Source organism: Triplophysa rosa, linkage group LG4 (genome assembly GCF_024868665.1).
Source record: "Triplophysa rosa linkage group LG4, Trosa_1v2, whole genome shotgun sequence".
NCBI classification, from domain to species: domain Eukaryota; kingdom Metazoa; phylum Chordata; class Actinopteri; order Cypriniformes; family Nemacheilidae; genus Triplophysa; species Triplophysa rosa.
This window is the reverse complement of record NC_079893.1, coordinates 3,166,609-3,180,071: the sequence shown is the minus strand read 5'-3', so window position 1 is coordinate 3,180,071 and position 13,463 is coordinate 3,166,609. Positions and strand designations below refer to the sequence as shown.

Genomic DNA, 13,463 nt, shown 5'->3' with positions numbered 1-13,463 from the left:
TTCACAACATTTTATTCGCTATAGTAAGTGAACAACAGTTTTACTGTAGTAAATACTCAAGTATACAATGTTTTCATGTGGGTTATTATGTCAAACGGATTGTAAGGGCGTGTGGCTGAGTAACGCAGTGGGTTTAAACTGCTCGTGTACCGCAGTGAGAATCCGAGTCCGATCTTAACCTGCACCTCCCTGCGCGAGCGTGCTGCAACTTTCCTCCAATGAAAGCGTCGAATCTGCCGCTCGCGTTGAGTGAGCGAGAGAGAGAGAGAGCTTGAGTTCGCTGCAGAAACGACGGAGTTCGGGTTCGGCTTTGAATGTGGAAGATTCCGGTCCGGAAAGCTCGGGTTTGACGCAGAATTGAACATGAGAGAGTTCGTGCGGAGCTGCTGCTGGATCCTGCTGCTCGTCTGCGGCTCCTCACAGTGTAAGTACGCAAGTAAACACCCGCGCAGTGCACTACAAAGTCACGGAACGACACCGATTCAGGTCGGTCGAACCGCAGTGTCTCGCGCAGGCAGAAGTCCGCACGAGGAGCTCGTCTCTCACGCCCCCTCTCCGCTTGTTTGCAGTGTCTCTGTCGCCGGAGGAGGCGAACGACTTTCTCCGCAGACACCGCAGAGCTTACCAGGTGTTTGAGGAGACCAAACAGGGTCATCTGGAGCGGGAGTGTGTGGAGGAGAGATGCTCCAAAGAGGAGGCGAGGGAGGTGTTTGAGAACGACCCCGAGACGGTGAGCAGATCCTTGTCAGTGATGCATTTATATCTACTACAAAGTGTCCGTACTGCTTTCTAACCGATACACTTATAATCGATTACCGAACGCGGGGGACAGTAATCGCGTTGTCATCCACTTGATAGTGTGCACGCGACAATACTCACGGAGTATCTGAGGTAAATCGAGTCGATTATTTCCGGCAGGGACACAAGTGTCACATGACAGCTTTTTCTCAGGTCATTTACAACTATAAAATATATGAAAATAAATCTATAGCAAAAATAATCAATATGGTTTAGTTTCTGTCTTTAGAGGTCATTGCCTATTTACATCAAGCTACTCACAAATGATCCACTTTAGTTATATTTTTATGCATATAGTCCAGAATGTGCGTGAATTTATCAACACGCCAATATTGTAACCAATAATGTGTTAATATAAATATAGTTAGGCCTATGTGTAACAAATATGCTTAATATATATGTTTAATATATGCCATTAGAAAGTACACCAGAATTAGTGTGAACTCACAGGAAGTAATTCTGTAGTGTAGTTCAGTGTTTTGTATAGTAAGTGTAGTATACAGTAGTATATTTAAGTAACGTCTACACCTTAATATATACTATACTATCTTACACTATTGACTAACTATAGTGAATTAAGTAATGTGTAGTAGATTAATATTTGCTATGTCAAAATGCGAAATCACTATAGTATATAGGAATTTTACTGTAGTAAATACAAATGCAGTATTTTGTAGGTAAATGGGTATTTTAGTCTGTTAAAGTGTGTCACATTAGTGGTTGCATTAATGGAGTACATGTAGACCTGGATAGTTAAAAATGCAAATTAATTGTAATGAAAATGTACAACTTAACATATGGATCAACCTACTGCCAAATTTATCTATGCCCTGATCGACATGGCAGGGTGATATGCAAATGAAACTGTCTGTGGCGTTTCTGATTGGCCCCTGTGGGACTGTGTCACATTGACTGACAGCCCAGCACTGGAATGTGTTTTTGATACAGAATAATGTAAACGCCACACGTCTGATGTTTTGTTTTCTGGTCTCGTGTGAAACGGTAACACGCAAATGCGCATGATCTTAAAACCTCATGAACGTGCAGATTAGATGTAAGCCTATTTGATGCGTAACGATTGGGCGTGTTTTTAATACAGCTCTCTGTGTGTGTTCACTACGAAGAAAGGTTATGACATCAGCGCTGTAATACTTACTATTATTAGCATGAACTCGAGAAGCGTGCAAGAGCACATGGCCATGCTTTTGGTCAAGTTGAAATGCATGAGATGAGAGTGAAGGTGAGGCAAGGTGATGTTGAAAGTTGTATGTCCATGAAGTTTATCAACCTGTGACTGTTTGTAGCCTTGAAGTTTGCGTGCCGCCCGTGAGGTTTGCGTGTCGCCCGTGAGGTTTGCGTGCAGCCGCCTCCTCCCCAGAGTGACAGTAACATTGGATTTCCAGTCTGGCATGCATTATTCACTGGTAGCGCGTGCGATCCGCATCTCTGACTCTGCACTTTTTTGACTGCAGTGTGTGAGTGAGTCAGCATGCCAGTTACCGGGTTACCTGCAGCCTCTGCATGCGGGAAGAATGTATGCGGCCCCGTCCACTTGGGATTATGTAATATGAATCGGGTTCTGTGGTGTCCTTAATGCAATAGTGGCCAGGTGCATTTTTATCTACAGAGGTAGATGAGTTTGACGTTGATCAGTTTATGACGGACAGCAGAACACAGAGGGCATGAGAGGTTACTGGAATTATAAAACTCATCATTTAGATTTATTAATCCTGGTTCTTCATATACTGCAGGGATACTCAAGGGGAATGTTGAGAGTCAACTGTGGAGTTTTTTTTAGCACATTCTTTAGACTGCTTAGAGGGAAAGTTATCAAAAAATCTGAAGCAATATTATCCACCCCAGTGTGAGACGCACAACTATGAGCTGAGCAAGCTGGAACACGACGCATTACAGACACGCTGCATGTGAAACATTCTCCGTTCTGGGCTTAGCAGTTCAAATGTGTTGTGTTTGTTTTAATATCTGCTTTAATTCAACATTTGAATCGGATTGATTGACGAAGGTTGATAATATAAATCTATCTTTTATATTTTACAGGAATTTTTCTACCCAAAGTATGTGGGTGAGTTTTTTTAAGCTTCTTATTTCTCTTGTGGTTTTATATAAAAGATTGTAATAAGAGGTGCGGTCATATTCTACATATCAGTTCCATCAAATTCCGTTTCCTTCAGTTTGTTTGGAGAAGTTTGGAGACTCAGAAAAGAAGAAACAAGATCTGATTACTTGTGTCCACAGTAAGTGACTATATCTGTCTGTCTCTTTGGGCCTGTCTGTCTGCATCTGTCACTCTTTGCCTGTCCGCCTGTCTGTCTGTATCTGTCTATCTGCACGTCTGACTGCACATGTCTGTCTGCGCCTGTCTATCTGTACGTCTGACTGCACCTGTCTGTCTGCGCCTTGTCTATCTGCACATGTCTGTCTGCGCTTGTCTATCTGCACCTGTCTGTCTGTATCTGTCTATCTGCACCTGTCTGTCTATTCCTTTCTGTCTGTCTGCATCTATATGTGTCTGTCTAAGCCTATTCGTGTTTCGGTCTGTCTGTCTGACTGTCTTTGCCTGTCTGCATGCCTGCATCTGTCTGTCTGTATTTATCTGCCTATGTCTGTGAATACTGCAGTGTATCTGACACGGAGATATTGTATTATCCAGGAGAGTTATTTATAACTTCATAAAGCTCACATGGAGCAAGAATCTAAACATCTTGATTCATTCTGTATCTTCCATTCACTCAGCAGCTTTGAATTAATGAGATGTATTAATGTGTGTGTGTGAGACCCTCTGTATGAATGAAGCCCCTCTGGTGTGTGACGTGACGTTGTGCTGACGTCTGCCGGAGGCTCGTCCTCTGCTGCACACTTTTGCTGAATCAGAAGGCAGGGTCGTGCCGGCTCCTCGTGCTGCGCTGTGATTGGTCGGTTTGTGTCCAGCCAGAATCCCCGAGTCAGAGAGAGCTAAGCTGTGTGTCTCTCTCCTCTAAGGCTGGACGTGCACCATCAGCAAACGCACCATAGGCCGATCGTCGCCAAACTACAGATGAGAAAGAGTCCGAAGAGCTTTTAAAGCAGACGTTCAGCTGTGAGAACAGACTCTGGAGAATAAACCTCTTATACCACCAGCCACAGTGGCTGTTGAACGCTCAGATTCACCAGACATTTTTATACTAGTCCGTTTAATAACATAAGATATCCAGCCTGATCGTGTGGGATTTTTAACGATTTTGCAAGGTGGCTAATTCGAATGAATTACAATGTGAATCATACAATTATTCGAAAAAAGCCGACACTGGTGCACAAGCAGATTTAACACATCATCCCACTATCCAATCACTTCTCATGGATAAGGCCTTCCCATTTGTTTTATTTATTGAATATCTTATTTTTCTTTGCCATGTTGTCACGTTACAGGTATAATAGGCTTCATGTTTTTGTTTTTCAGACATCCCGGATCAGTGCTCGTCCAACCCTTGTAATCCTCACGGCACGGTGCGATGCGAGGATAAGAAAGGAGAATTTCATTGTCATTGTTTCACAGGATGGGACGGTGTCAGGTGTGATGAAGGTACAGCCACACATTCACACGGTCAGGTCAATGACAAAAGCAACTGGACTCTTTCTGAATGTGTCACATAATATATCTTAATATGATTCGCATGACATGCTTTATGATGTTTAGTGCATCAGGATGATCAAAAGTAATGTTATTTTTTACTAATTGTTAAAAAACATGAATCCAGATTATATCTTTAAGAATATTGGCACGTGTCCTCTTCTGGTAACAAAGTCATCATTGATTTATTGACACGGTCAGTAACCCGCTGTGAACAAAAAGCATATTTAGATTCGGGATGTTCTTGTGGTTGGAACAGAGAGTATCTCCCATCGTCAGGACCAGACTGGAGCACGCAGAGAAAGCTGCGGTGATTTACAGTTTTCTGTCCGCTGTGTGACCCACTATTTGGCTTGTGTTACTGTAGATGATGCATTCTGGGATTGAGCTCAGCACAGGTTGTACTTATAGATCTTAGAGTTTTAACTGTGGTGAAACTCTGCAGATACGCCCATTCAACAGTGGAGGGGCTGAATCAGCAAATTCTGCAGCAAGATGACTTTACCACACGGACAGAGAGAGAAACACAATATAATATTTGCTGATGTTGTTAAGCCTACCTCAGAGGTTTCTCCTTAATAGCCCTTTGATGGAGTTCTCAGTTGTGTTTCATTTAAGTGTCAATTTAAGGGCCGGGTATACTTGACTTTCCGCGTCCGTGTCCGTCTCGCGCACAAACGCGTCCGCACAGCTTCTTGAAGCCGCAAGTATGGTCCGGCCGTCTGCGCGCCGCCCGCATAACGTAATTTTTGTCATCGGCAGGGTCCACGGTCATCCGCACACCCCATCCGTGCGCAGCACATTTTTTGAGACCGTGCGGACGTGACGTGTACAACTGTTTGGTTGTTGTTCTTGTTATCTTGCTGTTTGCTCGAATTATTTGCAATGGCGAATGACTTCCTCTATCATTAATTTTGCAGTGGGTCTGTGAATGACGCGACTCAGCGCTGCCCTCTGGCGGTCTGGTAGAGCACACATACTCGTTCGTATTGTGCATGTGTCGAACTCGGACGTTTGTGCGCGAGACGGACACGGAAAGTCGAGTATACCCGTGGCTTGAGCATACTCAATCGGGGATAAGCGAGGATAGACGACTTCGACACATGCGCAGTATGTCACCGAGTGGACTCGGCCTATTCAACCTTTTCCTGCGCAAGCGCTGTCGTACGCGCTTCATCCGCGCAGTCTCAAAAATTGGGCTGCATGCGGCGTGTGCGGATGACTGCGGACCCCCCGATGACGAAAATGACGTCATGTGGACGGCCGGACTATACTGACCCCTAGGTGCCATCCACACGGAGACACGTTTAGCTGTATACGTAAAGATTTTGTATTTTGTAACGATTGCTTCGTCCACACGGATCTGTCGTTTTGGGAGCCGAAACCGCTGTTTTTTGAAACCGGGTCCCATAGTCACTGGATAGCCCTGAAAACGCCACCCTTGCGTTTTCGTGTGTACAGCCTATCCGTATAATCCCTATATATTTTGAAATGATGATGTCATCACCCCAGCGCGTAAAGTTTATGCGCATGCTCCAAATCTCCTTCTCCGTTTTTAGTGCATCTCTGTGGCAGAATACTGATTTGGCATGTATACTACATCATTTTGAGTCGGTTTACCGGGTTAGTGTGTACACATATTTCAACGCCGTGAAAAGGAAAAAAAGAGATCGGATAGGGAAAGCTCTGGCTTCGTGTGGATGTGACAAATAAAAACAGAAACAGATGAGAATTGTAGAGGTAAAATAATCTGGATTTGGGTAAATTTGAGGAGAAAGGTTTGAGTTCATATTGACTTTTGATTGCAGACATGACAAATCTGAGCTCAGTTTGACACATTGTTGACATCTCGCACATAAGCTCACATTTGCTCTCCATGTAATGTCACTGAGGTCTATGAGAAATAACTGAGATATTAAAGAGATCAGCGATCTTTCTTTCATATTGGTATGAAAGAACATACTGTGCATACTGATTAAAACAAACCTTAAACCCGAGCAGCGAAAACATCATTCACTGTTTATGCTACAGACATTTGAATGTAAAAATGAAGTTTTATTCATCTGCACACGAACTGTGAGTCATTGAAGCAGCTCGGAGTCCAAAAGCGACCCAGCAAACACAGACTGAAGAGGCTTTGAAGAGCGGCCGAGCTCAGATGAGTCATTAATAATAGCGTTTCAACACTGAGCTTCTGTGTTGCTGCATGGCCCCGCCCACAAACGCAGCACCGTCCAATCAGAAAGCAGACATTGAATTCAGTAAGTTTTGGGATTGGTTAACAGTGTGTGTTTTTGATTGTGTTCAGATGTGAACGAGTGCAACAGAAGTAGCGGAGGATGTGAGCACGAGTGTAACAACACCAGGGGTAGTTACCACTGCTGGTGTCGCCATGGTTACAGGCTCTCGGGTCACCACGCGTGTGTGGGTAAGTGCTTTAGCACTGTATGAGAGAATGAAACTGAGATTTCTTTTTTCAGGAGACTTCAGGAAAGTTTTCATGTGCTCTGCTTTTAATCTCATTGACGTTTATGAGAAGTACAGTAAAAGAGATCTGTGATTTTTTTTTCTGATGGGAGTAAAGAAACATTAACATTACACAAACACATTTCAGGGTCACCACTGACCAATCAGAATCGAGTATTCCAGAGCGCTTCACGTGTCGATTTACAGACAAATAACAAATTTTAGTTTCCAGAATTGCTTTGGCATTTCTCAATCTGCACTTTTTCACCAAAAGCAGCTTGTGAATGTGTTGTCGTGGCAACCAGATACACTGCCAGCTGATTTGCAAAAACACGCTTTACGATGAAAGGATCTGCAGAGAAACGCAAGCAGTAAGCAGCAGGGGAGTCCGTGAGAGGCTTGGATCGTCTAGACACTGGAATTGAGTGAAACCTTCTTCATCAGCTCTTTTCTCAAACATCTCTGCTCATGTCGTCCTAATGCATCACTTATAAGCCTCAGTGGTGTCAGAAGAGGTCTTCAGCAGTCGGACTGTCTGACTGTGCTTAATTCTCTTATAAACTCAGTTTCTACTCATGATGGGACCGACCGAATACAAACTCTTGTTTTCCAGACGTCTTGAGCAAGATGTTACAGTAAATAAATGTGCACAGGTTTATTACATAATGCAAGACGTGAGATGTAATTGACAAGAGTGTGTAAACAAACTAAGACTTTGTGCTTTTCCTAACTTTTACTTTTTTCATAAATATCCGCATATCCACGTTTGCAGAAAAACAGCGGCCCCTGCTGTTCAAAACATGTACTGCGCTTTTTATAACGTCTCAACCGACTTGAATCGTTGCATATTATAATCGATTTTCAACTGGCTCACGGTGAATCGTTACATCCCTACAAATTAGCACCTTGCAACTGCTAATAATTGTTCGTTTTGTTTGTACGTTGCACTGGATATACAAGCAGTTTCCTCCAGAATGTTCATTTTTAGCATCAGTGATGTTCCAAAACGTTGTTCGGAGCTTTCTGAGTGTGTCATCTTTTTTTCCACAGACGTGGACGAGTGCGAGGAAACTCCTGGTGTTTGCGGAACAGCACGCTGTTGGAACCTCATCGGAAGCTTCGAATGCTTGTGTGAGGAGGGATACGTCTATGACAACCTCACCAAGAGCTGTGTGGGTGAGTGCAGACAGGAAGTCTGTGAGGAGATCACAGTTGTCCTACAATCACGCTCACGGGCCCTGAGAGGTATTAAAACTGATCTCAGAACAGAGGTTGAGCCTTCATATCCGTCATATGCTCCGTCTGAGCTGTTTCTGGTGTGTAGACAGCTACAGTTTTTGAACATTCTCATTGTAGTCTCAGTACAGTCCTCAGAAGTCTCAGAAAACTTTTTGTGCAGTCTTTTGTAGACATCTACAGTTTTTGAACATTCTCAGATAGGGCTGTCAAACGATTAATCGCGATTAATCGCATCCAGAATAAAAGTCTGTGTTTACATAATGTATGTCTGTGTACTGTGCATATTAATTTAGTATTTATAAACACATACATGTACACAAACGTGTATATATTTAGAAAATGTTTAAATTGATTTGTTTATGTTTTCCAATCATTTAAATTATATGTAAATGTTTATTAATATTAACATTTTATTTTTTCTTAAATAAATGTGTCTGTTTTTATAAATACAAAATTAAAATGCACAGTACACAGACATACATTATGTAAACCCAAACTTTTATTCTGGATGCGATTAATCGCGATTAATCGTTTGACAGCCCTAGGAACAATGCAGTCTTAACTCTTTCCCCGCCAGCTTTTTTTTTTACGTTGCCTTCTGAAATGAATATGGACAAACAATACATCAAATGAAAGAACAGAGTCTCTGCTTTTAAACAACATCAACCGTATTCTTCTATCTTCATGTGTTCTTTTTTATCACCTCTTAAACGTGGGTAGGTTTCTTCGGCTGAGATAATGAGCATTTTTTGTCAAAGACTCCGCCCAGATTAGACTCAACGATCAATGATTAAAAACAGATCAAATATTTACCCCCCAAAAAATATATGTTCAAGGTTCAGAGATTCTATACTTTTTCCAAAGGTGCGTAACAGCGCCACCTGCTGTACAGCAGTACAAACACCGATTGCCATAATAACTGTCTTTGGCAGGGAACTGTTGGTTTTAAAATGACGGGAAAGAGTTCAAACAGTCCTCAGAAGAGCATTCCCACCCACTTTGAAGCGGTACTAAAAAGCAAACTGAGCCGAAGTGAAGTGAGCCGTTCCGAGCCGAGTCGTACTAAACCTGATGGCACCATGCAGTGCAAAAGTGAAATTAGTACAGTCTCAGTACAGTTCGCAGTTGAAGTGTCCTTTAGCGTGTGGTAATTCTGGTGTCTCCACATGGTTTTTGGAAACATTTGTCCACCGTCTGAAGTGTTCGGGGAAAAAGTGTGTAGCTTGCATAACAGCAGTGTGCACTGTTTCTGTCTGAACAAACCCACCCCACCCAAGTTCCTGAATAACTGTTTCTTACAGCCAAAGTTCATGCATTTAATAAAAGAACAACATTAACCTTCAGCAAAGAATGTTTGCAATCTCATCTTTGCTGTAAACGATGCGCTTTCTCATCCAAAACAAGAGAATGATGATGATGTGTGTGTGTCTCGGTTTAAAATCATTTCCTGTTGACTTCAGCAGGCCACAGATCAGATCCTGAGAGGAACACGCTGTCACTCTTTATTTGTCTTAATGCTTTATAAATGCTGCATGTGAAGCGTGGTCATGAGGTCACATGTTTATAATGTTTGTAATTATTTGCTCTTTTAGAAGTGAGCAGCATTAAGAGTGAATGATGTTCGTCCTGATGGAAGTCATGAGCAAACACACACTCGTGTCTGTCTGCATGAGGGATAAAGTCCAGCATTCTCTCTTGTTTGTTTGTTTGTTTTTTTTAGATGTGGACGAGTGTGAATCGCGCGTGTGTGAGGAGGAGTGTGTGAACACGCCTGGAAGTTTCCGTTGTCACTGTGATGGGCGGCAAGGCAAGAGACTCGCGCAGGATATGATGAGCTGCGAGGTAAAACTCTCCTTTACATCACCGACTCCTAAAACACATTCTTTGTGTGCCATGTTTTTTCTAGATTTCAAGCTTATACACGCAAAAATACAAATACTTTCCTTATTTATTCATCCTCATGTCGTTCCAAACCTGTACGACTCACAAAAGAAGATATTATATTAGACAGAAAACCACCGAGACATTTCTCAAAATATTTTCTTTTGCGTTCCACCGAAGAAAGAGTCAACCTGTATGATCAGATTTGTTTTGGGGGGTGATCTTTAATTTTAGGCGTTAGAAAAGAATATTTTGTCCGGGTCGTTCGTTTCTGTGAATAATAATGTTGTGTGTTTAGGTCATTGAGGACCGGCTGCCTCTGGACATGAGGAGAAACTCTCGCTCGCTGTATCTGGGTCGCATGTTCAGCGGGATTCCCGTCGTCAGGCTGCGCTTCCGTCGCCGGGTTCAGACCGGGTGAGAAACGCTGCGTTATATTACTTGAGAACGCTTCGTTTGATATGAGCCACGCGTGTAGTGGGGCTGTCACAATAGCTTAGTGTTTCATCGTGGGTAAAATGATCAGATTGCAGCTTCCTGTTTCCTGCAGCTTCACAGCAGAGTTTGACCTCAGGACCTATGACCCGGAGGGCGTGATCTTCTTCGCCGGCGGTCACTTAAGCAGCTCTTGGATTGTTTTGGTGATGCATCGTGGGAAACTGGAGCTGCAGCTGAAATACGGAGCAGTGAGTCGGGTGACGAGCAGCGGACCGGCGGTCAACGACGGCCAGTGGCACAAGGTCAGAGGTCACTACTGACACGAAAGATTTATTGAAATAAAAGTTTCAATTCAGAAATGAAAAACATGTTTTTTTAACACGATCATCGAAGAAGAAAGTGCGTTACATCATGTCTGTATAATTTAAATGACATCATATTCAAAAGATCTCAGTGGAGGAGCAGGGGCGGAGTCTCGTCATAAAGATCGACAGGGAGGCGGTGATGAAGATTGCAGTCACTGGCGATCTGTTCACGATGAATAAAGGCATGCATGAGCTCAACCTGACCGTGGGCGGAGTTCCTTTCAAAGAGGAGGGGCTTGTCAGCAAGGTGAGAAACATCTTTAAATCAGAGTCTTTTAGATGTGCTGTGTATAGCGGCGACTCGTGATTTTGACACGGAAAGAGTAAAGCGCTGTGGGTGATTATGATGGGATCTGAGCGGGTGTTAAAGTGTGTGGTGTGTGTGTGTGAGCAGGTGAATCCTCGGTTAGACGCGTGCATGAAGGACTGGCGCTGGTTAACAGGTGAAGACACATCCATTCAGGAAACTATCCGCCACAACGAGCGCATGCAGTGCTACGCCATAGAGGACCACAGCGCCTTCTACCCCGGCCACGGGTTTGCCTTCTTCAATCACAGCCACGGTGAGTGTGTCTGACTAAGTGTGTGTGTGTAAGAAAGAGTGTGTGTGTGTGTGTGTGTGCGATTGTGTGTGTGTGTGTGCGTGTGTGTGTGTGTGTGTGTGTTCGTGTGCTTGTGTGTTTGTGTTAGGAGCGTGTAATAAAGAACAGGATGATTTTAATGGTGAAGTATTTACACATGATAATACATTTTAAAAATGTTTTTCCTGCAGGAGACAATCAGACCCTCAGGATCCAGCTGACCCTGCGTCCTGCCTCCAGTATGGGCGTCCTGTTTGCACTGGTCCACCAGGACAGAGTCCCGTTCTCCATCTCGCTCTCTGACTATCATCCTGCAACGCTCGAGTGGAAAGAGGTGTGTGTTTAATGCAACGTGTTAAAACAGTGGAAAGTTGTTTCCTAAGTTAAAGGTGCAGTGTATGAGATTTAGCGGCACCTAGCGGTGAGGTTGCAAATTGCAACCAATGGCTCACTCCACCCCTCCCCTTCGAAGCACTACGGTGGCTGACACAAAACTAAGACGTTTGCGCTTCTTTGCCGAAAGCGATAACGTATTTACGAAGCGCACTCTGTAGAGCAGTTTGTCCATTCAGGGCTACTGTAGAAACAACATGGCGAATTCCATGTAAGGGGACCCGCGGTGTATGTAGATAGAAATCGCTCATAAAAACACAACGTTCATTATGTAAGGTCTTTACACACCTCAAAACACATAGTTATGTATATTGTATTGCAATTCTGTCAATAGTTCCTTCAAAAAATGACACACTGGACCTTTAATCGTGTTGATGTTGCAGCATGTGCTGGTGGCGTTTGGTGATGTCATTGTGGCCAGCGCCGCAGTCGATCTCTGTGACTCTGAGACTCACACACTGAACGTCACTGTGACGGGAAACAGCTCCGTACTGGAGGTGGACGACCAACCCGGCCGTATGGAGTTGGTGGAGAATCTAGAAGCGATCGACCTGTCGTCATACAGCACATTTATCGGAGGAATTCCAGGTGAGATATAATCCTCAACACTTGCTCTGGTAAAAACAGACCCGCACGCTAAACGTTTTCTTTCTTCTGCAGATGTTTCTCTGGTGTCCACACCCGTCTCGGCCTTCTACACGGGCTGTATGGATGTGCGAGTTAACGGTCGACTGCTGGACGTGGACGAAGCTCAACACAAACACAACGACATTCGGTCTCACTCCTGCCCCCTAGTGAGCACTCCGCAATAACAGCTCGAACCCACTGCCGGCCGCCCCCACATCCCATTCAAGAGTGCTTCTAAACGAGGGATGTTTCATCCGGGTCCAGTAATCGTCTCCATTAAGGCCTTACAAAGCAATTTCCCTTCAACACCTCCTAGACCTAAAGCACACGCACATCACGCACACATCACGCCATGTAGACACACTGTAACGCCATAGATTATGTATTATTATTCACTGACACGTAGAGGACGCTTACGTTAGACACAACACGAGCTACTGAGATTGCGATCGCTGTAATATACTGTACGTGTAAATATGTGACTGTAAACATCCAACAACCTTAATGTCCAAAGGCCTCCAGACAGCCAAAGGCCTCGATGTAGGTGCTCAAAATCATAGCGATATCCTGTTTTTTTTTTTTTTTTTTTAAGTATTTTAGTTTGTTTTTAAGTCTCTTGTTTGTTTTGAGTTTGTGTTTTTAATCAATGTACACTGAAACGTTTTGTATTTCGTTCGTTTGTGCTCAGTTTCTAGGTAGATACAGAGACGCTCATTGTAAACAAATAAAGGCAGATGTTGGTTTTCCTCAAGTCTGGAGAGTCCATCACACATGATTAGTTACATCATCAACAAGACCGCATGATTCGATAGAACAGACAGAGCCAGGAAGTGATGTCATCACATGAGTTAACATGTATGTTGTTTATGTACTTTGTCTTTTAATTCCACATAAACTTCCGCTATGTGACTGTCAAGACCATATCGCTGATTTTTATGCATCTACACTAAATTCAGAACACTTAACATACAAAACAGAAACATACAGTTTAACACTAAATAACATCTCGTAAAAGATCCAACATCATTCAAGAATAACTGCGATCAC

The 13,463-nt window shown here is 43.4% G+C and overlaps 1 protein-coding gene across 1 annotated transcript; it reads left to right on the top strand.

Moving 5' to 3' along the window:
• Positions 1-133: 133 nt before the first annotated feature.
• Positions 134-13,168, top strand: gas6 (growth arrest-specific 6). The gene is made up of 15 exons (XM_057332409.1): positions 134-424; positions 570-730; positions 2,857-2,881; positions 2,991-3,053; positions 4,256-4,378; positions 6,735-6,854; positions 7,943-8,068; positions 9,852-9,973; positions 10,311-10,429; positions 10,563-10,752; positions 10,898-11,062; positions 11,210-11,378; positions 11,588-11,730; positions 12,173-12,377; positions 12,450-13,168. The coding sequence occupies exons 1-15, from the start codon at positions 364-366 to the stop codon at positions 12,599-12,601; spliced, it is 1,944 nt and encodes a 647-aa protein (XP_057188392.1). The 5' UTR covers positions 134-363; the 3' UTR covers positions 12,602-13,168.
• The last annotated feature ends 295 nt before the right edge of the window (positions 13,169-13,463 follow it).

What these genes read in the sequence shown, in the direction of transcription:
- gas6 (XM_057332409.1), top strand. Translation starts at nt 364, where the DNA reads ATGAGAGAGTTCGTGCGGAGCTGCTGCTGGATCCTGCTGCTCGTCTGC. An exon ending in GGGTCACCACGCGTGTGTGG is followed by an intron (nt 6,855 to 7,942) that starts GTAAGTGCTTTA and finishes TTTTTTCCACAG; the next exon opens with ACGTGGACGAGTGCGAGGAA. An exon ending in AGGAGGGGCTTGTCAGCAAG is followed by an intron (nt 11,063 to 11,209) that starts GTGAGAAACATC and finishes GTGTGTGAGCAG; the next exon opens with GTGAATCCTCGGTTAGACGC.